Genomic DNA, 27,960 nt, shown 5'->3' with positions numbered 1-27,960 from the left:
GATGTTTAACGATAGGGTGGCTGGAGATATTTCTGAATGTGACGAATCCATGCTCTTGTTTCGCTTGATTTAATGACGTCTGCGGTCCCTGCTTAAATGGGAAAATAGCGTGGAACTGTAGGGTTATAGAAGGTAGTGCGTGTTTCATTTCATGGTCGGGTGTCACCAATTTGTAGAGGAAAAGAAGTTTAAGTGAAATTAAATCTCTTTGCCCCAAACAAAATAATATATAAAAAAAGAATGAAACAAAACGACTCCTTCTGATTTAAAATGCACTGCATTTATTTTTTAACAAAAACAATAAGGTGAATAAACAAAGATCCGATCGGTGAAAGGTCTTTAAAAATCATTATGATTAATATGTTAGATGAAAGTCCTCCGTGGAATCAAGGAGTTTAGAAGATAAAAGTCTTGTGTGAAAATAATGTTCTTATTTTAAGGTTGGTGTTTTAACTGGCGAAGTTCGCCTTATTCAAAAGTCCCATGAGGAAAGTAATTCGTTGTTATTAATTAGAAAATCTGCGGAATGCATGCGTGTGTGCATAAATGATTTTTGAGTGTCCGCGTGGCGTGTGTAATCATGGTGTTGATGCCTTTGACAGCGAGCGACGATGTTATGAAAATGAGAGGCATGTTCTTGTGTGACGTCGAAGCGAGAAGAAGGGAAAAAGAAGGGAAGAAAGAATGTTTGATGCGTTATTATACGTTTTGGACCGGCTCCAAAACAAGATTGCTATTGCTGATATTTTGGTTTTTGAAAAAGCATTAAAAAGACAATCTTCTAAATTTTCTCATTGGTCGCTTGTGTCACGTGATACTGTCGTTAACTACGTCCGCCAGAAATATGTTCATTTTACTTTTGTTGTTGTGAGAAAAAGTGTGTGGGCGTATTTAAAATTATGCCGTCGCTAGAAGAACTTGTTTTTGTGCAAAATGCGCGGGGGGGGGGGATTGAAATGAATAAACGTTCGTTTATTTGCGCACTAGCTTGTGTGTGTGTGAGTGAGTGACTGCACACAGGTGAAAAATTTCAGCCATTTTGTTTAAATCGAAACGAAAAATTATCTCCCTGTTGGACTCTCCTGTGTCTTACGATCTTTTTCATTAAATTTTTTTTTCATTTTTTTAAAGAAATAATTTTCTACCTTACCGATTTTCATAATTTTGGGATGTAATTATCTTAAAAATATGAGGAATATATAGATACCATTGTTTAAATATGAAATTCAGTTTTACGATTTCCGAAATTTCGTCCCAATAGTGTAGAAGTATCAGATGAGCTTTTTAATGTCGTTTTCAAAAACAATATTACTTGTTACGTCGAAAATATTAATATGTCCAAAAAATTACGAAAATTCATTGAGTAAAATAATTTTTACGGAAAATTGGCTAAAATCGCATTTTTCTTAGGTATTATAAAGTAGACGATGAAGAGTTCACACACAATAGCCATAACTCAGAACGCAAAATTTAGATTACACTGTAATGGCTCCCGACATTTGTAGCTTATGGCGATCGCCGATATACTTTTTTTTACTAAAAACACAATAGTAGTTGTTCTACTCAATGAAATTTCGTAAGTTTTGGATATATTACTATTTTCGACATGGCGATTGAGTACGTAATGTTGTTTTTGCTTAAAACGACATATTTTTAAAAAATCGATTGTCACTTTAATTTTAACAAGTTCGAATTTTCTTCGTGGTGCTAACTGCATTAGTGCCAAAAATTTTAGTTAACTGCTCTAATAAGTTAAAATGGCCTGGAAAAGAGGTGATCATTTTACATAAAATTTAGGGTTTGTTTTACAATCCATAGAGATACGAAAAAGTGGTAAAAAATTTTTAAAATATAACCAATAAATGTTAGCAAAGGTAAGATAAGTTACTCTTCTACCTATCTGAAAAAGTTGTTGGTGGTTTTAATTGCTTTAAAACGTTTAATCGGTTCGAGAATCATTCAGTGTTTAGCGATGGGTGCGAACAAGAAAAGTGGAGGCGAGCAGACCCCTAACTTTGTGAAGTTTGAAAAATTAGTTAAAAATAAAAAATTATACAAAACACTGTTAGAAACCCGCCCAATATGTCACATGACCATACTGTAGTCAGCTGGAAAGCAGACCAGCAGAACAGTTCCACAGGCGGGCAGTTCTAGGAAAGAAGCTTTGTTCATGGAATTTGCAATTTAGATTTAGGCACAGATAGAGAGTGCATAAAATTGTTGATAGTTGTTGCGGTAAGACGAGTGCTTTTTATGAAAGTTTGGCAAGGGGGGGTTATAGATTGAAGTTCAAATAAGCACTTGCCATGAAAATATCGATAGAGCAGAAACGCTCACAACGTCTCTTCTGTGGGAAAGGTTTTTTTTTTTCTTTTTTTTGCTGCCTGTTGGGTTAGTCAGAGGTATTTACATTGGGGTGGGGCACATGTGCTGTGAGTTTTTCGAAGAACATTCAATTAAAGTACTTTAAAAGCACAGGAATGCAATATTGTGATGATGTGACATGGGTTAGAGGTTGAGTGACAGTGCGAGACTCTTTTAGATTAGACACTCTTTTTTGAGCAACTAGTGGTTGATGTACTATCTATGGCAGTAATACTCCATGCAAGGACAAATAGTGGTTTTGCAGAGATAGAGAGTACTATCAGATGTGAGTATCTTTCTAGCATGGTAAAGGAAGCCCACTTTCTTTGCAGCTGCCTTGGCAATGTCCTCTATGTATTTGCTCTAATTCATGTTACCTATGAATATTAGATCGAGAAGTTGGAATGATGAACTCTCAGTTATAGTGCTATTATCCATAGCAATCATTGGCTGGAAAGGTTCTTGTAATTGTTGAAGGAAAAAAGCTTTATTTTAGTAGCATTAAATGTTACCATCCATTTACATCCCCATTCCACCACCGACTGGAGGTTAGTATTGCTTTGGATATATGCTTATTCATTTTTATCACATGTCTGGTATAGAGCATAGTGTCTTAAGCAAGTATACCCATCTCAGATGCAATTTCATCAAAAAGTTTGTAAGAGAGCCGTAGAAGCAACGGCATAATACGCCTGCATATGACCAAGCCGGTGCACAAGGTGACGTCACAGAGAATGGAAAGAAAAAAAGGGAAGAAAAAAAAAAGCAAAGAAAAAAAGGAACCACATGAGCGGCAACAGCGATGCAAAGCATGTGCCAGCGAGAAAGATTTTTAAATTATTTTAACAACAAAAAACGGATGAGTTGAATTTCTTTCCTTTGCAAGACTTTTGTGCATAACATCAGGTTCAAGTGTTAACATGTAACGACGGTGTTACACGTTTACGAATATTGGAAACAAAAGTCAAAAGATCGATTCCTGAGAGTCAGTCTCATTAATGTTATGTTGTTTAGGTATACAGCAATCAAAGACAACCTGGATTTTTTTCTTGTCTAAGAAGAATCTGATTATATTAAACTATTCATCCAGAAATACTGTACAATTCAATCTTCACGAGAAGACCTTCATGCAAAGTTTTGTCAAATGCTTTGGATATATCAACGATTACTGCCCTATCTTCTCTCGCCTTGTCCACCGCATGGTTTATGCATCCAGAGAAGAGTGTAAGGACATCTGTAGTGGAACAGCTTGGCTAAATCCATACCATTCGTCAGAAAAAAAGTTTAACGTTTACGAGGTGGTGGACTAGCACTTGGTTGATTAATGATTCAAAGATTTCATCGAAGAGAGGGAGGAGACTTGTAGCAGTTAATAAACTATTTACTATAAGCAGATCAATGCCTAGTGTCAAAGTGATTCGGCCACACTGACCAATCGGTTGGCAGGGCGCATTGATTTGAGCTTTCCCATTAAGGACTATTTTTAGCCCTTTGGGATCTCAGCTATGATCGCCAGAGAGACGCCAGCAAGCGACCTATAAAGACCTCTCTCACTCACCCCTCCCACTACTACTTGTTGACGACTGCAGTCTGATGGCAGAAGACACCTTCAAACAGACATTTACACTTTCTTTCGTTCTCTCCAGTCTGAGATACAATCTCACCTTTTTTAAATAAACCCTTTATTATTGTTTTGTTAAAATCAATGTCGTTTGGCCTTGTGTTTATTTAAGTAATTATTAGGAGAGAAATGCACAACATTCCGGCGATAATTGAAGAGGTAATTTCTTTAAGCTGAATCATTGAATACTGATACCGCAGAGATAATTTTCCAGCTATCAGAGAAGCAAGATTCAGCAAGGCACTTGATGTAGGGTTTAGAGAGAAAAGGACTAGCTCAGCAAAACATATCTTTATTACTTTAGTAGATCATGCCTTGGAGGTGCCTAGGATTTTATCGTAGACTTGATTATCAAGTGTGGCTTTTGTTCAGAAAGGGAAATTAGTGAGGGAGTGGTTTATGGTGTCTAATGTGGTGAATTGCCAGGCAAGCAGGCCAGCCTTCTCAGTTGCTGTGCAAGCCAAGCGCCATCATAATTGTTGGATAGTGGGGAAATTATTGTTTGCCCATTACTCACTACACTATTGTAAATTTTGTAGAAATCATGAGTTCCTAATTTCTGTGACTTAATGTATCTTCTGGTCATATCGGTATATCTTCCCTTGACAACAGCTATTTCATTCTTCCAATTTCTAGCTTCTATAAATTTTTGCCTGTTTCTACCTTACTTATGGCATTCGTATTAGTAATAAATTCTTCAATTTGCAAATATACATGAATGTAATCATGAGGGCTATGACAACAGCATATTTTTTTCATTGTTTTTACTCTCAAGTATATATTTAACACAGTTAGACAATTGATCAACCGTGGATCACATGACTCTACATAAAAAGATATAAGATATCAATGGATATATACCTGAGAATCAAAACAAGGAAAAGAATATGCTGTTGTCATAGCCCTAGTGATCACTCTACTTATTACATGTGTTTCGTTTGTGTAGTTTGTGATGGTATTTACAAATAAAAAATATAATTTCTAAATTAGCCACAAAACCATCAAAAGCATGAGGGGAGTCTGTGGCCATACTCTATTTTACTCTTAACTAAACACATTTTGCTCTATTCATTTAAGCACTTTCATTTCAGCAGTCACCACAATACCATATTTACTCTATGGACTCTGGTTAAAATTTCCCCAATGATGTTGTTTATATATATATACACACACACCCCAAAAAACTTCTGGCATTGATGAAGGGGAGATCAAAACTTACTGCTATGGTGTCAAATGATCTGAAATAACAGCAAGGGGAAACTTGATTTCAAATATTTCTCATATGTTATATCTCCCCTTTTTTGGAAATAGTGTGCGATTATGAATCTCTCCAATATCAAATAATCCATATGCACTGTGAAATTTACTTTATGTATGAAGACCAAAGAAGGGAGGTATAATATTAGAAATATTTGGAATCAAGTCTCCCTTTGCTGTTATTTCAGATCATTTGTAACTATAGCAGCAAGTTTTAGTCTCTCCGCCATCAAGGCTAGAGGTTTTGGGGAAATATAAGATATTTTGTAATTCATATGCAAAACTAGGAAAACAAATGACTATGATGGAAACATTTTATGGCTGTAAAAACGTGCCAAAAATAGGCTCTGGATGGTGGATGATCCCTTTAATATGCGACCTTAAGAGCAAATATCACATAGCCCACTATACAATTCAGGCTATTACCTTTCCAACGAGGCCTCATTTGTTAACTCCTGATCAGTAGTCACTGAGATTTGGAACTTATGAAATTGCCAAAAGAGGTAGTGTGTGTGCGTGTGTGTGTGTATATATATATATATATATATATATATATATATATATATATATATATATTTATATTTTGTGTACAGAAAGTTGTTAGTTGAGACAGATCATTGGTACCGTCGGTTTCAAGCCCGATAATAAGGCCCGATCCACAAATATACCGGAAATATATATAGGTATGACAAAAGGCAAATTTAAACAAAGATATTATGCGCATATGAGCTCCTTTAGAGCTTAAACAAGGATGAATACAGCATTAGCGTGTGGGAGGTTAAAGAAAAAAATACACCCTTTTCCATAAAATGGAGAAAAATAGAGCACAATCCAGCATACGTCCCGGAATTAAGTCAATGCTCACTCTGTAACGCAAAAAGATACTACATTCTTCGGGCAATTCATGACCAAAAAATAAAATGTCTAAATGTGAGGAGTGAAGCTTTGAAAAGTTGCATACACAGAAGGAAGGGGCTCCTAATAAATTGGATCAATGAAAAGAACAACACTTAGATGTTGATTATATATATATATATATATAGAGAGAGAGAGAGGGGAAAAAAAATTGTAAATACAAAAATGATAAGTCGGTAAACTTGGATTTTTTTTTTTTTTTTTTTTAATCGCAATTATATTATAGATTTTTTTTTTAATCGCAATTATATTATAGATTTTAAATTAATGTATTTTATAAAAAAAAATTTTAAATTATACTTTATAAATGTAATTTATAATCTATTTCGAATTTAAAACTATAGAAAAAATATAATAATGTTAATATACTAGGGAAATCACTTAGGATAGATAAATACTCACTTCCCCAAACCTTGAAAGATTTGGATTTTTAAAAAATATTTTTTAAACGTATTTCGAAATTTTTAAACGTGATTCGATATAATTAAAAATATATATATATATATATATATATATTTTAAACGTATTTTTGGAAATTTTTAAATGTAATTCGATATAATTAAACAAATTTTTAAGTTTTTAACCGATACCAATATATATTTTAAGGTTTTTTATACATAAGAAAAGAGATTTTTAAATTAATTTGGGTTCAAATTAAAATCGATTTATATAAGGAAATTTTTTTCGAAATTAGATCTTAAATTTAAATAATTCAAAGTTTAAAATTAGGTATTATATCATCCGATAATAAAAAAGGGGGGTAACAAAACGAGATTTAAACGTGAACTCGCGAGGTATATATACTTCACACTTCAGGTTATAAAAGAGACGAATATTGGCTGAAGAGAGCTTGATAAGGATACCTTAAACGGGCCTTATTATCGGGCTTGAAACCGACGGTACCAATGATCTGTCTCAGCTAACAACTTTCTGTACACAAAATATAAATACGCTCTTAAATTTTGGATTTTCCTTTTAATTGAGCACTTTGCTGGAATTCTTTTTCCAAAAAAAACTAATCATATATATATATATATATATATATATATATATATGTATGTGTGTGTGTGTGTGTGTGTACAGGATTCACTCTCCTAAACTATTTAACTGATCATTATGAATTTTGGAACACAATTGTTAGGTGTAATGGGTCATAATGTCGGCTATATTTAGTTTAATTTCATGCAAAGGGGTAAAGGGGGTGGAAGCTCTTCGTAAAAATCCAAATATAAAATGTTAACAATAGATATTAGAGATCAATTAATAAATATTTCCAAAACTTCAGTATCTCTATTGTATTTTAAAGTTCTTTTATACGCCATAATATTGTGACGTAATCAACCTGAGGGAGCAATTTGCCCTTATTGGGGAGCTTTAGATCCCCCAAGGGGCCTGAGAGGACCCGAATAACTACGCTGAGATAGCTAATCGTTCCCGGGTGACAGCAGATAATCTGAGGATTTAAAATAGAGAATATAAATATATATATTTTATTTCACGTCAAAATAGATATTGTTTAAAACCAGAGAAATATATTTTGCAGTTAAAATTGATGACAGGAAACTTGAAGCATAATACTGTCTGACCTCCGTGAACTCAAAGTCAGATGTCGGAACTGACATGATGACCTTAGAGGTCATGAGAATTAATATGTTTGTAAATCTCAGATCACAGATTCGGGAATTGCACACCCGCAAAATCTGGGGTTTCCCGATTCTGTGGTGTGATTTGATTGGCTAAGGAGACTTCCAACCCCGACCATACACCAATATTAATACAAGTGTCACATGGAAATTAGCCAGTTTCGAAGCAGTTTCCAAAAGAGTTGTGCGCGAAACTCAAGGTAACCCGCCGTTTCCTAAAGACGCCCTCCTCCTCCTCCACTCGTCTGACGCTGTTTGTGAAGAGAGATTGAACTTTGAAAAACTTACTAAGAACTGACGATATTTGTAAAAAAACGCTGTACATAAGTTTGTGAAATAATTTTGTAGAATAGAATTCACGTGTCTGTTTTTCTTTCTGCCTGCGGCTTCGATATTCGTTTTCAGCATACAGGATTCAATGTAACAACCCTAGAGAAGGACCAGACGATCCGAGCCGAGTTTCCAGACAAAAAGGGGTCCTAGCCGAGCTTCATCAGTGTGGGAGTTACAATATGAACACAACTTTCCATGTGAAAATTCAAATATTTCAGATTTGCATCGAATTTAGACAATAATTAAATAAGATTCTCTGGATTTAAGTTTCTTAAGCCTCAAGTGTAAGATATTTTCTAGAATCAAAATTATGGAATGAATTTTCATCTAAATTTGAATAGGACATAAGATTTGTGTTTGGGAATTAATTTTCCCCATACTGAGACGGATATACCATTCTTATATATATATATGAATTTAATTGTTACATTATGGACATGTGGGATAACAAAAAACGCACCAAACGAGAGAAAAAAATAAAGAAGCCAAATAAAAATAAAAAGCAGATTAGTAAGACCCTCTCAATTGTTACAAAAAATAAACTGCTACTATTTTCCGGCTTATTTAGACTAGAAAACAAACAGGTTGATCTCTAAATGGGAGTGGGACTTAAATAAGCGGAAATAAAATAAAGTGGTGTTGTTGGGTCATTTCCAAATAAAAAAAAAATCGGTTGTCTACTGTGATTCATCTGATACTATCCGGTTTTGAAAGTTAGTCTCATAAAAATGGAATATCTATCTTCCTTTCTCTTTCTCCCTCTATTTTTCTCTCTCCCTCTCTTTCTTTCTCTCTGTTCTCCTCTTTCTTTTCTTTCTCTCTGTTCTCCTCTTTCTTTTCTTTCTCTCTGTTCTTCTCTTTCTTTTCTTTCTCTCTGTTCTTCTCTTTCTTTTCTTTCTCTCTGTTCTTCTCTTTCTTTTCTTTCTCTCTGTTCTTCTCTTTCTTTCTCTTTTTTCTTTCTCTTTTTATCTCTCTTTCTTTCTCTCTCTCTCTCTCCTCTCTCTAGTGCAGCTCATAATAGTGAATATCTAGTGAGTGTCAAACATCCAATTAAAAAAAAGATGGATTTTTTTCTTTATAATCTTAAAAAGTACACTGGTTTATTCACTTGTCATATAAATATAATTTATATGTCAAAGAATAAAATGCATCTGAAAGGTTTTTTTCTCCACACCACCTTTATATATATATATATATATATATATATATATATATATATATATATATATATATATATATATATATATATATATATAGCTTTAATTGCCTTCCTTTGAAAAGAAAAACTGTACATTTTTCACCTTCGAAAAAAAATGTCATCGTTCAATTTTACTGTTGAGGGTTGAATGATTATTTCACCTTAGCGAGAGACCTGTTATTCAACCGGACACGGCCACAATTGTAAACCATTAATATCTTATTAACATCACTGGAGCTGTGAGCATTAATTTTATGTTGTTATGGAGATTTTTTGGTAAACACAATAACAAGATCTATACACTACTTTGTTTGGGAGTCAGGAAAGTTTGCGGCGGTGGTGGCAGGTGATGATGATGATTACTTTGGTTCTTTCATAATTTATAAGGAGGAGAGTCTACAAAACAGAGGACATTCTATGTTAAAGTTCTCTTAATTGTGAGTGCATATTGATATTTAGAGTGAACAACCAATTTTTAATTTCAATTTCCATTTTTGGTAAGTGATATTTTTTTTATTTCTTAATTTTTCACCCTTTTTTCCAAATATTTATAAGATTTTAAGACGGTTTAATCTTATGTTAAATGTTTTCATCACCATGTCTGTCATTCCTATTCAATTGTTTGCATCAGTTCTATTTGTTTAAAAACTAAAAAAAAAAAATGCTTCACCAATGTTCGTCACTAATATACATTAGGTACCTCAAAACGAATGTCCTGCTCTAAGTAAATCTGACGACCTAGTCCACAAATTTCAAAATTTCATCATGACAAGTTTCAAGAAAAAATACACGATTAAACCCGGTTCTCCAACTTCCAACGTAGACCCCTACTACCATGTCTCCTTCTCCAACATCAGGAGTCTACGTTCTAACCTTCCAGAGGTTGAAACCCAATTACAGGAGACTAAACCAGACCTTTTATTTTTAAGTGAAACTGGCATTGGACAGGCTATTTCCCTAGAAGAATTTGCAATTAAAGGATACTCTAACTTAACTTCTAAATCTGACCCCCAAGATGGGCATGGAATATGTGCCTATATTAAAGATAGCTTTCCATGTGGAAGGGACATCTCCAGGGAAGATCCTAACTTACCCTATATGTGCTTCCGGGTTGCTTTAGCTCACACTACGGCATTTTTATTTACTCTCTATCGCCCCCACAACAGCGGAATTACTATCTTTAAAAGCATATCTGAGAAAATTGATCAAGTCCTATCTGCTTATCCTTCAGCTAACATTCACGTATGTGGAGACTTCAATGTTCACAACGTCGAATGGTTGACCCACTCAAACAAGACCGATGATGAGGGGAGGTTCTGTCATGATTTCTCCATTGCCTATGACCTCACTCAGATTGTTCAGGAACCCACCCGTGTGCCCGACAATGACGGTCAGTATGCGAGCCTACTAGACCTTTTTCTCACAATTTGCCCTGAACTATGTTCAGTTTCTGTTCTGTCGCCTCTTGGATCTTCTGACCACTCTGTTGTATCAATTAAGATAAAAATGAAATGTAATAAGTCCCCAGACGTACCTCTCCATCGTACAGTATATCGATACACTAAGGCTGACTGGGATAGCTTCCGTACATTTATATCTGATCTACCTCTGCATTCCATATTTAAAAAGGATGTGTCCTCTATAGTATTAGACCTGACGGAATGGTTAATTGTAGGTATTGATCGTTTCATACCCTCGAAAAAGTTTCAGCAAAAACCTAACAGCCAGCCATGATTCTCTCCAGAATGTGCTGCTGCCATTGCGCACAGAAATCACTTTTTCCACTGTTTCCAACGTAATAGATGTATGGAAACTAAAGCCGCTTTCAGGACTGCCAGCAACCATTGTAAGAAAGTAATAAAGAGCGCAAGATGGTTGTATGCTCAATCTATTAAGTCCAAAGTAGCTGAGCAGCGGCTTGGTTCCCACCAGTTTTGGCAAATAGCAAACAGAATTCTGAACAGAAGTGTGCGCTCCATTCCAACTATCATCAATGGACCTGAGGTAATCTCGTCAGCATCAGACAAAGCCAAACTCTTTGTCAAGAACTTTGCAGCTAATTCTACCTTTTGCGATCAAGGCCGCCAACCCCCAATATTTCCTCCTGTATCTGAAAACACACTATGTGATATACGTATATCTGTACGTGATGTTGCCAAGCTAATCAAAAACCTTGATTCCAGTAAAGCAACTGGCCCGGACGGTATTCCAATTATAGTACTCAAAAAACTTCAACCTGAACTAGCGCTCATACTTACAAAACTGTTTAAACGTTGTCTTTAGGAGAATAGTTTCCCATCTCCCTGGAAAATTTCATCAGTATGCCCTGTATTTAAGAATTCAGGTGATCGCTCATCCCCCTCTCAGTACAGGCCAATAAGTCTCCTGTGCGTCATGAGTAAGTTGCTGGAATCTGTGTTAAATACAGAAGTAATCAACCATCTCAACAAAAATAACCTTCTTAGTGACACTCAATATGGTTTCCGTTCTGCTAGATCTACAGCAGATGTGCTTACAGTTATATCTCATAGGATTAGCAAATCTCTCGACGGAGGCAACCTTTCTAGGGCAATTGCTCTTGACATATCTAAGGCCTTTGATAGGGTATGGCATAAAGGTTTACTTCATAAGATCTCTAGCTATGGTATAGCTGGAAATTTCTTCTCAATTATTAAATCATTTCTTTCTGATAGGTTCATAAGAGTAGTAGTTGAGGGGCAAAAATCAGAAGCCCACAGTATTAATGCCGGTGTCCCTCAGGGGTCCATCCTGGGCCCAACTCTTTTCCTGATCTACATTAATGATCTTCCAAATCACATCCTGACGTCATTTGTAGACATTTATGCTGACGACACTACCATTTATGGTAGCACATCTAAGACAGTAAACGACCAAGTTCTCTCCAATTCTCTCTCCTCTGATCTTGAGCATGTAGTACAATGGGGAAAGGAGTGGCTGGTTACTTTTAATGCATCTAAAACCAAGCTTCTCTCTTTACATCATCAACATTCTGATCCCCATCTGGCATCAATTGAAATGAATGGCTCTCGTCTTCAGGAGGCCTCAAGTTTTGACAAGCTTCTGGGCTTGACCATTACTCCTGATCTTAAATGGAACACGTACATCAAATCTGTTGCCAAGGCCGCTGGAAAAATGGTGGGTTCTTTCTATCGATCCAGTAGATATCTCACTGCTGATGCAATTCTCTATTTATATAAGAGCCAGGTACGTCCAAGGATGGAATACTATTGCCACATCTGGGCAGGAGCTGCTAGAAAGGACTTGTCCTGCCTTGATAGAGTTCAAAATAGACTTCGTAGCCTCGTAGGAGATGTCCTTTTCTCTTCCTTGCAACCTCTATCTCACAGAAGAGATGTTGCGAGTTTGTCTCTGATGTATCGTTATTTTCATGGAAAGTGTTCGACTGAGCTTCAATCTATGGTCCCCCCTCGCAAAACTTTCACAAGAAACACTCGTCTAGCTGTAAACACTATCAATAATTCCCCCCCACTCTTTATCTGTGCCTAAACCTAAACGTAGATTCCATGAACAAAGCTTTTTTATTAGAACTGCACGTCTGTGGAATTGTCTTCCGTTTTCCTGCTTTCCGGCTGACTACAATATGGTTGTCTTCAAGTCTAACGTAAATAAGTTCTTGATGAACCGTTCCATATAAGTTATCAAATTTAACAAATTTTCATTACTAATGATTATTATATTGTCCAATTTCTACTGTACACTCTTTAACCCTTATCCTTGAGTGGCCTCTTGGCCTTGATAATGTGTTGATACCTATAAAAAAAAAAAAAAAAGTCCAATGTGAACAAGTTCTAATTGAATCGTCCCCCTAAGTAATCCAAGTTACAAAATTCCCACTGTTTACTATGCTAAAATCACAATGACTAATGTATACCTATTAACCCTTATCCTTGAGTGGCCTCTGGGCCTTGATAAGTGGTGACATCCATGTAAAAAAAAAAAAAAAAAAAAATACAAATCAGTACAGAATCGATGACGTCAGCAATTTAAGTTAATTTTGCAAAACTTTCGACAAGTATGGAATAACAGAAGCAACATAATGATTTTTTTTTTGTTTGTTACGCAGATTGTTTTTCAAACTCAAATGAATAATAGACGTGGCATCTTTGTTATAATTTTGTTAGATTTTTAGATTTACACAAATAATATAATTATTAGAATATATTTGTTATATTTTTAAGTGCTTAAAAACATGAAGTTATTGTTTATTTATTTACAGACTGTTATCCTGATCTTCATAGTTGTTGTTTCATAACGTTTTGACTAGTGGTGGGACGATTAATCGGAATCGGAATCGTTAATCGTAAGAATCGTGTATTTTGGGAGGTATCAGAATCGGAATCGCATCGTTAAAAAATACCTTAATTTTCCGATTCCTTCATTACGATTCTTTTAGTCTGATGTTGAAAAAAAGAAAAAAATTTCCTGATATTTCTAACCGCAAGAGAGAAATAAAAAGAAACCAAAGAAATTCATTATTAACAGGGCAATGCTTAGTGCCCCTCCCTTACAAGGTTCATTCATTCAGATCTATTGTAATCAAAACTACAAAAGAGTTAACTGAAAAGAAGTATGCAGGGCTCTACATTGCGAGTAAAAATAAAAAAACGCTTATCTCTTTGGCGATTGTTTTTTTTTTACTGACAAATCTTCTAATAGTGAATGAAAATGCTTTTTCAACTTATATTTTCTTAAAATAAAACGAGCAAAGTCAAATTATTTAAACAGTAAAAGGTTTAATAGAACAATATACTTTTTTTTTTCTTTTTTTAAAAGAAGGCTTTTGAAAGAAATATCTCTAAAATAAAATTGATCACGTTGTATTATTTTGCAAAGTTTTGACAGTAGTCGGTTTCTTTTGAAGTTTCAAAAAAAATCGACCCCATACCTATCTCTTCCAAACCTAAAGTTATTAAATAACCCCTTCGTTAATTTAAGGGTAATTAATTCAATTCAGTCAAGTTTTTTGTTTTTTTTTTAATTTCATTGAAATAAAATCCATTATTTTTTTTTTTTTCTCCAGAAAGATAAAACCCTGAATTTGATTATATTAAAAGCAGAATAATATAATCTTTTTTCTAGAATTTTAAATTGAAAATTAAAAGTGTTTTGCACAGTTTTTTGCTGAACGAAAAAGAAATTAATATATATATTTTTAAAAGGTTTTGTAATCAATTAATTTTTATGTCTAAATAATATTTACAATTAATTAAATAATTTCATTTTAAAAAGTATTTATAAATAGAATTTTACTAAGGACTTATAGTTTAGCAATATTGAACCGCATCAACCATGTGTGAATTGAACACAGTCAACCAAAAAAAAAAAATTCAAAAGAAAATGCGGGTTTATATTACTGTACACATAGATTCGAAAAAGTTGTCAAAAAACAAATATATAACAAATAAATGTTATCAAAGGCAAGATAAGTTATTTTTCTTCCTAACTGGATATATTTTTCGGGTTTTTATTCAATGTAACATGTTTATTCAGCTCGAAAAGCATACAGTGTTTACCGATGTATTAGAAAATTAAAAATGGCGCCCGACACTCTCTTTAACACGGTAAGTTCAGGAAAAGATGTTATAAATAATAAACTATACAAAATACTGCTAGAAACTTGCTCAATATATGTTATCGTGACATATTTTGACATATATTCGGTGTTTTTTTAATAGTATTTTGTCTAGTTTATTATTTATAACACCTTTTCCCGAACTTACCATGTTAAAGAGAGTGTCGGGCGCCATTTTTAATTTTCCAATACATCGGTAAACACTGCATGTTTTTCGAGCTGAATAAACATGTTACATTGAATAAAAACAAAATAAATTACCCAGTTTAGTAGAAAAGTAACTTATCTTGCCTTTGATAATATTTGTTTGTTATATATTTGTTTTTTGACAACTTTTTCGAATCTATGTGTACAGTAATACAAACCCGAAAATACATATTTGCATTTCATTATGTAAACTTTTATACATTGGTTTCAAAAATTAAATTCTATAAGTATTTTTTGTTAACTACCGGTTGGTACAATTTACCGCCCCATCCCTTTATATTTTTTTCTTTTTGTCTTTTTTAGCGGATTATTTTCAATTAATTATCCAAATAAGTGACTAGCTTTAAAACAAAATTTAATAGTAAATTATTTGTTTACAGATAAACTGAATTTTCTAATATGGCCCAAAGTCCAAAAAAAAGTCTTTTTGAAGATGATGAGTTGAAAGCCATTTGCAAAGTCTGTCAAATTAAAATATCGCGAGGAATAAAACCATCTAACATGACCACAACGAACATGTTAAAACATTTAACTATGAAGCATCCAAATAAATTGGAGGAGCAAAATAAAAAAAGAAAAGGAACAAAAAATTACCAACTAGTCACTCAGAGCAGTTTTATTAGTGAGGGTCGAAATCGCAGTGTCTTTTTTTTTTTTTTTTTTTTTTTTTGCCTACGTCACCATCTAGGTGTCACCATTTTTTTTTAACCCTCCTTAACTTCAAAGAGTAAATACAATATATACAACTAAAAAAATAATTTTTAAAAATGCTGATTCCATTCATGAAAAATTCTTTTAACTAGAAATTAAAACTTAGGTAAAGATAGCTGACTGACAGCAACAGGAGCACTGGTTAACTACTGAACCACGTGGAAAGGTGTGGGGGGGAGGAAAAAAAGGAAATTAAATGATGATAATAAATTATGATAACCGTCTTTGAAAGGCACTAAACTCCTAAAATTTACTTCTTTAAAATTTTAGGCGGCACTCCCCGGCGATTTTAAAGCACTCTCTCTCTCTCTCTCTCTCTCTCTCTCTCTCTCTCTCTCTCTCTCTCTCTCTCAAAAAAAAAAAAAAAAAAAAAGATTTAATTTTTAAGTTTGGGAAAGATATATTATAACCAAATTCCTGTATGAAGACTGGATCTACTTTATTGGACGTTAATTTGTGAGATAAGTAATTTTTCAATGTTTAATATGTTTTTAAAGTTTCAATTATCAATTAAATTTTTTTAATTGCATTTATTTTTCAATTTATTTAAAAAAAAACAGGGTTTTAAATGTATTTTTCAAGGTAACAAGCTTCGAAAGAAGTCTAATAAAAAAAAATCACTTAATTTTTAATTTCGACAACCCTGAGAATTTAATTATTAAAAAAATATTGAAATGTGACATTTTTTTATTTAACATTTCTATTAGTTCAATTAATTTTCTTTCAATAATTCATTTCACTCAACAAACTTCACCATTTTTTGTTTGTTTTTTTTAATCTTTTTCTATAATTTTGGTAATTATGTTTGCTCAATTTTATCTAGTATTTCATTTGTTTTTTATAGTGGTATCATTTTTATATGTGTTCCTTTGATATACCCTATTTCAAAATTAGTTTGGCTAAACTTATTCTTCACGTTAGAAACAACGTGTAAAAGCAATGAAAAAGTAAGAAAAAATAATAGGTGTTAACTACTCCTTGTGAATTATGGAGGTCTGAAGAACTGCCGTCACAAATACAACTATCAATAGCTAAACAAAAAATCGTTTTTGAAATTCCTTTAATTGTAACTTTTCGCTATACCTACCTTTTGGTATAAAACAAAAACTTTCGATTAATGGTATTTCTCATATATGGTCGTTAACGTTGGAAAGGTTATTTTGTATCTACGGCGCCATGTCACGTGGTATATTGTGTTTTTTTTTCATTACGCACGTTCATTTATAAATTATTAAATCAAATATTTATCTTTTTTATATTTAATTAGTATATATTTTCTTTCTCTTCCGCTATATTTTTTTTATTTAATTCATTAAATCTGTTAATTATGAGGACCAAAATAATGAATCATGTGTATTTATTCTCTAATTTTCTTGTTTTTGTTCTGTTATATAAATTCTATTTTATTTTTTTTTTCTCTGAAGGATAAATTCTATTTTCTTTGAGTTTTTTTTTCTGTATTCCAATTAAGTAAAATAAATTTTCTCTAAAATAAATTTTGCTAATTTTTCCGTTTAGTTTACTATATAATAATTTTATTTAAACCGAAACACGACGGTGTAGACATAAAATATCTCTTCCAAAGTTAGGGAACATATTTGGGAACTACCGACCATAAGTATAAAACTACCTGGTATATTTCAAAACAATAAATTCCCTAGGAATCGGAATCGTACTTGGTATCGGAATCGTTAATCAATATTTTCCTGGAATCGGAATCAGAATCGTATAAAAATTAGGAATCGTCCCAACACTAGTTTTGACCAACTATTCCTATAGCCTTCATCAAGTGATTAACCACGACAGGATGGGATGCTGAGTCTCTTAACTGTATCCTCAGTAATTACTGCCTTCCATAGTTGTTGTCATCTCACCATTTTTTGGCTAACTAATTCTCTGGCCAGCTTTGGGTAGGATTGAAATTACTATCTTTAGATAGTGCTCACCAGGAACCATAAGAGATTCAACGCCTCTATCCACTGCATTGTTTTTTAAATAAAGCATCCTAGATTTAAACAATAAAATTTTTTTTAATATTTCTCATATATTACAAACTAGCAGTTCAGCCCGGCTTTGCTCGGGCCGTATGTACTGTTCAAAACTTTATGTGCATCTTTATATATATATTAAAAAGTTTGACTTGTGTCCAGGTAACCTACATCTAAAATTTCAAGAATTTAGACCCAAAATTGGCGGAGCAGTTTGCTAGAGTCTGAAAAGGACAACTCTTTCAACTTAGCAGCCAAATTTTCGCCCAAAAACTGATTAAAAAGCTTGCTGCCTGTCTGAATACTCTTTATGTAAAATTTCAAATGTTTAGACCAAAAATCGGCTGAGTAATTTAGTAGAGGCCGCAGAGGTCAAATATTTTTTTTAACTTTGACTCCAATTTTGACCCCCTTAACCTTTATTGTTTTGGTCTCAAATTAAATTAAAATGTTTGAACCATGTCCAAGTAACCTACATCTAAAATTTCAAGTGTTTAGACCCAAAATTGACGGAGGAGTTTGGTAAAGTTTTCAAAGGTCAAATCATTGAACTTTGACCCCTTTTTCAGCTAGATTTCTGCCCGAAAACCGATGAAAAAAATTTCCCCAAATTTCAATACATTTTATGTAAAATCTTGAGTCTGTAGACTGAAAATTGACAGAGTTAGGGAAATGTACACACACACACAGACAATTTCACTTTATATATAGCCTGGGAGATGAGTATGAGAACACTTGAATAAGATTTCCTTATATTTCTATTCGTTTTAGTTAATTTATTTCACTATACTTATTAGTAGATGGCATAGTAGTAATAATAATGTTAATAGTAGTAGTCGTCGTAGGCAGTGGTTTTGAGAGGTTTGTGTGGTGTTTGTAATATTTGCCTAATAATAATAATAAACTAAGACTAAAAATAAACGTATTCTGCAAATTTCAGTGATTAACATAATCAAAGACAAGGTTTCCAGGATAAAATGATTTATTTGTAAAAATATTACAAAGGGCGTTTGATTTGTTAAATTAATAATATATCACACACACACACACACACACACACACACACAGCTAGATAGATAGTGGTTGAATAAGCTCACATAAAAAGATTTAATGAATATTGGCAAACACTCATAACTCAATGCGTGTTTAGTTTCACACTTAGATCCCCGTATTAAACAAGCAATCAAGATGATTTTTAGTAAGTACTAGCTGTAGCCGGCCATGTGTTGCTGTGGCTCAGTTTGTTAAAATGGAACACATTCCTCAAGAAAAATTGCATTTTGTATTGTTTTACTTTTATTATTTTTTGCAATTTTTTTTTATCAATAAAAGTTGTTTCCCCCCCCCCCAAGAAAAGATGAATTTTTTACCATAAATTGTTAGGTGAAAGTTTTTGTTTTTTTTTTCAGGAAAACTGCATGAGTACCGTTCTTTTTAATTTCATCTTTTGTTCAATTTTTTGAGTGGGCTATCAGCGATTGCAAACTAGCAAACTTAACCAAAATGCAAAAAATTCAACAATTAAATAATTTTAATAAGTGCTCAGCTTCTAATACAAATCCTAGTAAATCAATCCTCCTTTTTGGAAAAAATCAAGGGAATGACGAAACCAAATTATTGCCAGTATGTTTGGGAGAGGTTCTATTTTTTCTCTTTTTTTTTTTCAATATTTTAAGCAGATTTGACACTCAGCTACCAGATTTTTTATGGGTCACTCAGTTTCTAGTATAATGTAAGTAGATCTAGATATTTACAACTTACTATAAAACTTGCGGAGTATGCGCTGTTTTACGGTTGTTGTAAAAATGGAACGGAAACTTAAATTTTGCTCTGTTTTAATTTTTTTTATTGTACCTCCCCCTCGAAACGAATATAATCAAAAGAATAATATTCAACAATTGTACTTTAAAACACAAAATCTTTTTAAAAAATTATTAACGAAAGGGATATAATTCCCTTTTTAAATGAAAAAAGTCAGTTTGGTATATCTTTTTGTTATTTTTTACATAAATCCAACATACCGTTCACATAGGAAATGTCAACATTTATAGGTTGTCGGGTACATTTACAACAAATAAACACTCCAATCTACCCATGTTAAGAACGGCTCTCGGAATAGACCCCCCCCCCAACCTTCCCATGTTAAGAACGGCTTTTGGAATAGACATCCCTAACCTTGTCAGCATACCTGAAAACCTGTAAAAGTTGACATGTTGAATGTGAACGATGAATTGGATGGACGTAATGTAAAAATGTACCGAATTTAAAAGGGAACAAAATTTAAATTTCCATTCCATTTTTACAACAACCGTAAAGCAGAGCATTTTCCACAAATTTTACCTAACTTAGTGCATTAATGTTGTTATTCTTTAAGTAAAAATAATATTTAGGTTTGGATATAAATTCCTAAACTTATTTCACACTAAATAATTTAGGTGACTGAAATAGGAATCTAATTGAATCTTTAATTTCCTGAATAGTAAAAAGATGATCCACAATAGTTGATTTGCGGAGAGACTGGAATTTAGGTGGAAAAATAATCTCTAACGCTTTATTACAAAGGAACAAAACTCCCAAATCACCGTTATGTAACAATATAAAAGCAATGATATCGGTATTTCATAAGTTAACAGTTTAAATAAGCAGAACTTCTTTTTTTTTTTTAAATATAAACAATATGAAAACGACTTTTTTAAAACAGGAATAAACACTTTTTATACATATTTTTTAAACAATATATACTTTTTAAATTTTACAACTATTTTAAAAGAATAAACAGTTTTTTATTCATTTTAAACAGAACTATCTTAGGCGCTCCTACACTATTGGGACGGAATTTCGGAAATCGTAATACTGAATTTTATATGAAAACAATGGTATCTACTTTTTTCTCATATTTTTAAGATGATTATACCCAAAAATTTACGGAAATCGAGAAGGTAGAAAATTATTTATTAAAGAAAATAAAAATAAAATTTTAAGAAAACGATTGTATTTGCTTATGTAAGACACAGTAGAGTTCAAAAGGGAGGTAATTTTCCATTTTGATATAAAAAATGGCTGCAATTTTTCACCTGCTTACACGATTACAGTTGTTTAGTTTAATAATTCAGTAATATTCAGGTAGTTTCGACTGCATAATTTGGAAGCTAACATTGTAATTTATTAGGATTAACAAAAAAAATTGTTTTTTCTCTGAAAACTCCATTTATTGACTACAAAATTTCGTTCTGATAGTGTAGAAGCGCCCCCTCTTTAAAAAAATTTTTAAACAATATAAATAAAACTTTTTATAATTTAAAACAATATAAACTTTTTTGTTAAATTTAATTTTCACCAATATAAATTATTTTTTTGTATTTTTGATGTTTAATTTTTAACAATATAAATAGAACTTTGGTGCTAATGTATTTTTGGTACCGCGCTATTTTATTTATTTTTCAGGTTAAATTCAAGTTTCACAATACCTTTTTATCATTAAATTGTTAGGTGGTAGCACAGAATGGTTACAAAACACCCTCCCTCCCTATGTTAAGAATGGCTTTTAAAATAATAACATTATTATTTTAGCATGGTACCATAAACATAAGTACCGAACTTTTTATAATTTTACATGATAAATTTTTACTTGGTTTCCATCTTAAAACTTTTAAAGGTTTTCGGATATGCTGAAAACGAATATTGCATTTAAATTTTCCGCAAATAAGTAGTTTTATGAATATTGAGCAATATAATTTTTTGTTTAATTGTGGTGGCCATAGTTTTTAACTTTTAATTTTATACAACAAAATAGATTTTTTTTTTATAATTTTGAAAGAAATATTGTTCACGGACCTTTTCCAATTTTAATTTTTAACAAACAACATAAATTTTAATTTTGAAATAAGGAAAAAGTAATAAATTTTAAATTTTTTCCAAAAAATTGAAAATAATTGAAAGAGAATACACGCGAAAATTAATAAATTGCAATAGAATACTCATGTGATTTAATAATAATCACGTGATTCAATTTTGAATTAGAAAAAATTGCTTAAAATTATAAAACGTTCTATTTATATTGCTTTTAATTAAAATAGAAAAGTTTTTATAGTTTACAATTACAAAAAGTTCTCTTCATATTTAAATTTGTTTTATATGTTCGATAATTTAATATTTCTATTTCTATTAATATTGTTTATCATTAAAAAAAGGTATTCAATGTTTAAAAATTTTAAACAGTGAATATCTTTTTTTAATAAATTTTAAATTAAAATTATTTACAAAATGGTTAGATTATTTTTATGGTAACATAACGGTGACTACAGGAATTTAGTTCCTTTTAAGTGATAAAGGATTCGAGATTATTTTTCCATCAGTCTTGCTGGCCTGGCATAGTGAGACCAAATGTTCCTTTTAGTGATGTCACATGAGGATAAATATATGTCCTCATATAAAAAAATGGCTACATCGTTATAAAGAAAACCACCTACTTATTAAAGAAAAAATAAGTATAACATAATTAAAAAGAGATATATAAAAACATGCATGGGTACAGCAAACATATTATACTAAAATGTCGAAGCTATCGCTCCGGTGGTTATTTAGACTATTAATAACAAACAAACCAAGAATTAGATTTTTATATATATAGACTAGTGGCTGCGCCATGTCGGCACACATAACGCCGAGTCAAACACAAAATCAAGTACATTCAACATCAAGTACACTCAACATCTTCTTACCATCAATACTTACCGTGTGAATTTAGAATGGGAAATTCCCATATGCACAAAACAATATCACTGAAAAAACAAAAATACCCTAATTAAGGGTATTGATAATGAGTAAACGTTGGATAAAACCTTTATCCCTGAGTGGCCTTCGGGCCTTGGTAAGTGGTGATCCCCATGTAAAAAAAAAAAAAAAAATAATGGTTAAAATTATTATGAACTTGCCAAGATTCGAACCTGGAATTTTTTGATCTGTAGTCAGATGCATTATCCATTGCGCTACAAGTCCTGTCCGTAGGCTGAAAGATGTTATCATGACTGTATACAAACAGTGCTAAATTCCGTTGACATGGGCAGGTAACTTTTTCAATGATTGCACGAAATGGCCCCAAAACCCTTATTTCAAGCTTTTTTTTGTGACTGGGTGTTGTTTGTTACGAACCATAGATAAGGACAATCTAGGGATTCACACCTTTCCGGGGAAAAAAAAAAAATTTTCAATTCAGTGCAGCCGTTCGAAAGTTTTATTGGTATATATACACACACACATAAATAAACATTTAGAATTTTATTAATAGTATAGATAGATAAGCACCTAAAATCTATGTTAATGAAATCAACATTCATTCCAAAGATAAAATTTAATATTAAAAAGATTTGCCTCAATTCAAAAATCAATAATATTTAATGAAATTTTAAGTATTTATTTATTAATTAATTATTATTAATTAACAATCACAAACACACATAAATCCATTATTTTAGGCTTCTTCTTTTAAATGGTACAAAAATTATTATATTAACTTAAACGATCAAGATGAATTTTGGAACACAAGTGCTAAGTGTAAGGAGGTGATAATGTAGGCTATATTTCATCATTATCATCATCATCATCATCATGCAGTCCGTCAGCCTTGACGATGACTAGTCGGGGCCTCAGTGCTTTATCCTTCGGTACAGGACTTTCCACCTCGGCTCCTAACTTGCTTGCGCAGTTTAGGTGTAGTATCTGTTGCGTATCAGATAAACACCTTCTGAACCTCCAATGCTTATTTCCAGTGGAGCGCACCCGCGATGACTGGCAGCAGAGGAGGCCGCAGCTTCTGGCCGAAAGTAATCTCAGTGAGGTAGACAGTCGCTCTATCATGTCCGCTACTACACCTTTTCTTTCTGGATGAGGTTCCATAGCCTTTTAAGGAAAACTGCAAGGCAGCAGTATAATTTGAAGTTAGAGTTCCCATCTCTTAGCCTTTTGCTGTGATAAGACCCACAAGGCAGTGGTGTTTGATGTTGGGATTGGTTCCCCTAGTCTTCGTCCAACCAAGGGCACCCACAAGACAGTGGGGTAGGGGATGGTAGTGTGCCAGGGCATGTCCACACATTGGTAGGCCATAACGCACTATCTCTGGGATCCCCTACTACTCCGAGATCTCCTACAGGTTTAGCCTGGGGCCACAAGGCACCCAGTTACCATGTGTGGCCAATGTGGAGGTACTGTAGGAGTCTTGATGATGGAGAGGCTATGTACTGGCAGGAAAGACTTATGCAAAGCTGCTCCCTTTTCACCGTGAGGTTAGCTAGAGGTGTTAGCTGGAAGCAAGAAGGCATAAAAGCATAAACTTAACACTAACATACCTAACACACTAGATGCATCATATCCCTCTGCTGGATTAAGAATCTAAACACACACACAGAGGCTATATTTAGTTTAATTTCATCCAATGAGGGGGGAAAAAGGATGGAATCTCTGTGTAAAAGTTCAAATGCTTCCGATTTTTTCCAAAGTTACATTGTGTTACACGTAGGGCGGAGGTAATTTTGTGGCATGCTTTGAAGGTACTTAATATTAGGTTGGTGCATAAATAATGTTGTTGTTTTTTTTACATATATATATGTATATATGATGAAAAGAAATTTTATGTTTTCTAAGATGTTATAAAGTAAACGATGAGGAGTTCACGCACAGGGAACATAACTCAGAATGCAAAATTTAGATTACACTTCTAACATTTGTAGCGAGTGACTTTTTTATTATTAAAAACACAATAACAATTGTTCTACTCGATGAATTTTCATAATTTTTGGATATATTACTATTTTCGGCATGATAATTAAGTATGTAATATTGTTTTTGCTTAAAACGACATATTAAAAAAATCAGTCTGTTGACTCTATCACAACAAGCACCGTTTTTCTGTTGATCAATTTAGTTTTCAGTGTTTATGGGATGAATAACATGTTACGTTTGAGAGGAGAAGGTATTTCATGCTTCATTTGCTTAACATTAACATCATACAAAAGTATATGCATACTAATTTGTGTCACATTCAACGACAATATATCTGTAGCAGTCACAGAGAACTATTTTCTCTGGTGAATCAATGCCCCCCTCTGAGTTCTCCGGCCTCAGGCTGACCAATCAGCTAACAAGCCGCATTGATTCATCTGCTCCCAAAAAGTCTTAAAGGAACGTCAGCAGTCAGATCCGGACTGCCAGCCTAGCAACATCTATCCTCTTTTGTCTCCTATCCACCGGACATCTCGCTATAGCATTGACGGTTTCGATTTGAGACAACTGCTATCCAGCCGGGGACGACACGGTACTGACGGACCTTCAACGACCTTAAAAGAACTTTCATTTTTATTCTTCCCTTTTAGCAGCCTGACCTGCCAGTTCCTGCTATAAATAAAATACTCTTCATTGTTATTGTTTAAAAGGAAGTTTGTGTTTCTTTTGTGCATTTTGTTCTTTGCTATAATTTATTAGGAAGGTAAACCAATTACCACCCCTCTCTCCTAAACATCTTTTCATTTGAAAAATGATTGAGTTGCTTGTGGAGAAGATTTCATGATTCAAAAAAGTAAAACCGGCAGTGAAGTCAGAGCGTCACTGATGACCAACCTCAAAGCATCTACAATGATGTAATTAGACAGAAATTTGGAAATCCTCTGCTGTAATATAGTTATGTGTGTCTGTAAATGTACTGTCACATATCCATGTTTTTTTTTCTATTAATTTGCTAGTTTATTTCTTGTGCTATGTAGCATGGCCTAACATTTGAAATGAAAATATATTACATTTTCATTGTTGGTGGAACAGATCTGATGATATTAAAATGCAAAACCTGTAGTGAAACCATTTCATTATTGACAAGTAACCTCTAAATATATACAGGATGTTTTGTTTGTTTGTTTTTGCTTTTTTTATGATTAAAGCATTTGAACTTTTAAAAAAGTTACTGACATTTAAATTTTGGAAGAAAGAAACGAATTAAAAAAAAACAACAAAAAAAAACTATTGATTACTTTCTTTGGTTTTTGTCCAAAATTCCCCCTATATTAAAACACAAACAAATGAAGAAACATCTGTATGATGTATGTAGACAGGATGAGATAGAAAATATCATATTCCAAAAATCACGTAAATTGATCAAGTAGTTTTATTTTTATAAGGAAAATCAAATTTTATTAGTAACCAAAGAATGCCTGCCTTGTCCGCCATTTGGAAAATTTTTTTAAATAAGGGCGGTAACTCAATAATTTAAACTTGCAAGATTTTATATTGTAATATCTACTACTAATGCTTAAAAATTATTTTCTTTATAAACTATAAAACTACTTGATAAATGTATGTGATTTTTGGAAAATGATGTTTTCATTTCATCACAGGTACATACATCATACAAATTTTTCTTTATTTTTGCCTTTTAATATAGGGGGAATTGTGAACAAGAACGCTTTGTTTTTATTGTAAACTAGCATGAGTGCCCGGGTGTTTGGAGGTGTGTGTTGAGCAAAAAAAAAAAAAAAAAAAGTGGTAGTAGGAAGGCAGGCTCGAACCAATACCGCGAAGGGGGAAAAGAATGGAAAAAAAAAGTGATATCTTTGCTGTTACAACCACCACCAAACCAGAAGTGACGTAGGTTTAAATTAAGGCTAGACAATCGAAAAGAGGGGATGACTTTCGAAAATATTGGCGAAAAAAGCGACCCCTTCCTGTAGAAAAGTGCCCAGTTGAGGGTGAAGAAATTAATATTTTTAGCCGATTTTTCGGTATTTGTTGTTTGAAGGATCAAGCTTCAAAACGATACTGATCTTTTGAAAATCCGCCGCCTCTGTCGAAAGTTTTAGGCAGACATGCAAACATACATACATAGATTTATATATTTGTAGCTCAGATTTTTGACCCAAACCGATTAAAAAGCTTGCCCTATCTCTGAATACCCTTTATGTCAAATTTCAAATGTTTAGACCAGAAATTGTCTGAGTAATTTGGTAGAGACCGTAGAGGTCAAATTTTTTTTAAGTTTGACCCCTATTATGACCCCTTAACATTTATTGTTTTGGGCTCAAATCAAGTTATTAAGTTAGATCCATATCCAAGGAACCTATATCTAAAATTTCAAGTGTTTAGACCCAAAATTGGCAGAGGAGTTTGGTAGAGTTCTTAAAGGTCAAATCGTTGAACTTTGACCCATTAACAGCCAAAATTCTGGCTGAAAACTGATTACAAAGATTTTCCCCCAAATCTCACTACCCTGTATATCAAATTTCGAGTCTGTAGACTGAAAATTGACAGTTATTGTGCAGGGAAATATACACAGACAGGCAGACACTTTCACTTTTATAGATATTATAGATTAAAACAGATTTCGTTTCAGTGGATTTCACAAATCAGCCAGTACAGTGTGTGTAATTCCCTTTTGGGGGTTATTTTGATCAAATTTGGATATAAAAGATGTCTTCTCTTTTTATACAATTCTTGTGTTTGTTTTTTATTTTTTTCAGTGTTAATTTACTTTGTAATGTTGTTACTTTTCAACTCAATGCACAGTATACAAAAAAAAAAGTTTCATCTTTAAAGAAAAATGTTCGCTCATCAATACGGTGTATTTAATATTAATAAGGGTTTAAGTTGTCTTTCACAAAAAATATCAAAATTGAAAACTTTAGTGAATGAAATTCTTGCTCTATTATTAAACTAGCGAGGGGTACCCGGCGTTGCCCAGGTGTTTGGAGGTGTGTGTGGAAACTCGGGGGGGGGGGTTAAAATAAAAAAAAAAATGTTTTGGTAGGTAAGTATGAGGATCGAACCCGAACCCTTGAGGCAAAGTTGGAAATTAAAGTGTGAAAAAAAAAGAGTGCAACGGTTTTAACCATTGGGCCACCGCGAGATGCTAACAGAAACACATTTGAATTTATTTAATTACTTGGATTTGGCAGGTGCACATTTTAATGACTTAATGAGGTCAACTTTTGACTGCGGAGTAGCATTTCATTTAGTGCGGGAATGCTTTTTTTTTTTTTTTCCCAAGACGTTGGGGGTAGAGGGAAACAGCTCCCCTTATCCAAATTGAATAGCAATTGTTTGATATATGGAAAATATTTCCACATTGATGA

The 27,960-nt window shown here is 32.9% G+C and overlaps 1 protein-coding gene across 4 annotated transcripts in view; it reads left to right on the top strand.

Moving 5' to 3' along the window:
• Window positions 1–27,960, top strand: part of LOC145297544 (UDP-D-glucose 4,6-dehydratase-like) — a 161,902-nt gene that overhangs the window by 70,469 nt on the left and 63,473 nt on the right. The window contains exon 1 of one of the 4 annotated variants that reach the window (XM_080143511.1): window positions 9,698–9,828. The exons of 2 other annotated variants lie outside the window; for them this stretch is intronic. Coding sequence is in view for 1 of the 2 variants with exons in the window: in XM_080143508.1 (XP_079999634.1) it covers window positions 10,097–10,721 (625 nt within the window). In the remaining variant the exon portion in view is untranslated. Of the gene's footprint in view, window positions 1–9,697; window positions 9,829–10,081; window positions 10,722–27,960 lie in introns of those variants that run through there. One more of the 4 variants, XM_080143508.1, reaches the window with a different exon arrangement.

This window comes from Euprymna scolopes, chromosome 18 (genome assembly GCF_053919585.1).
Source record: "Euprymna scolopes isolate OS-2025 chromosome 18, ASM5391958v1, whole genome shotgun sequence".
In the NCBI taxonomy this organism is placed as follows: Eukaryota; Metazoa; Mollusca; class Cephalopoda; order Sepiida; family Sepiolidae; genus Euprymna; species Euprymna scolopes.
Note: the sequence above shows the minus strand (reverse complement) of the source record. Positions and strands in the feature narration are given on the sequence as shown.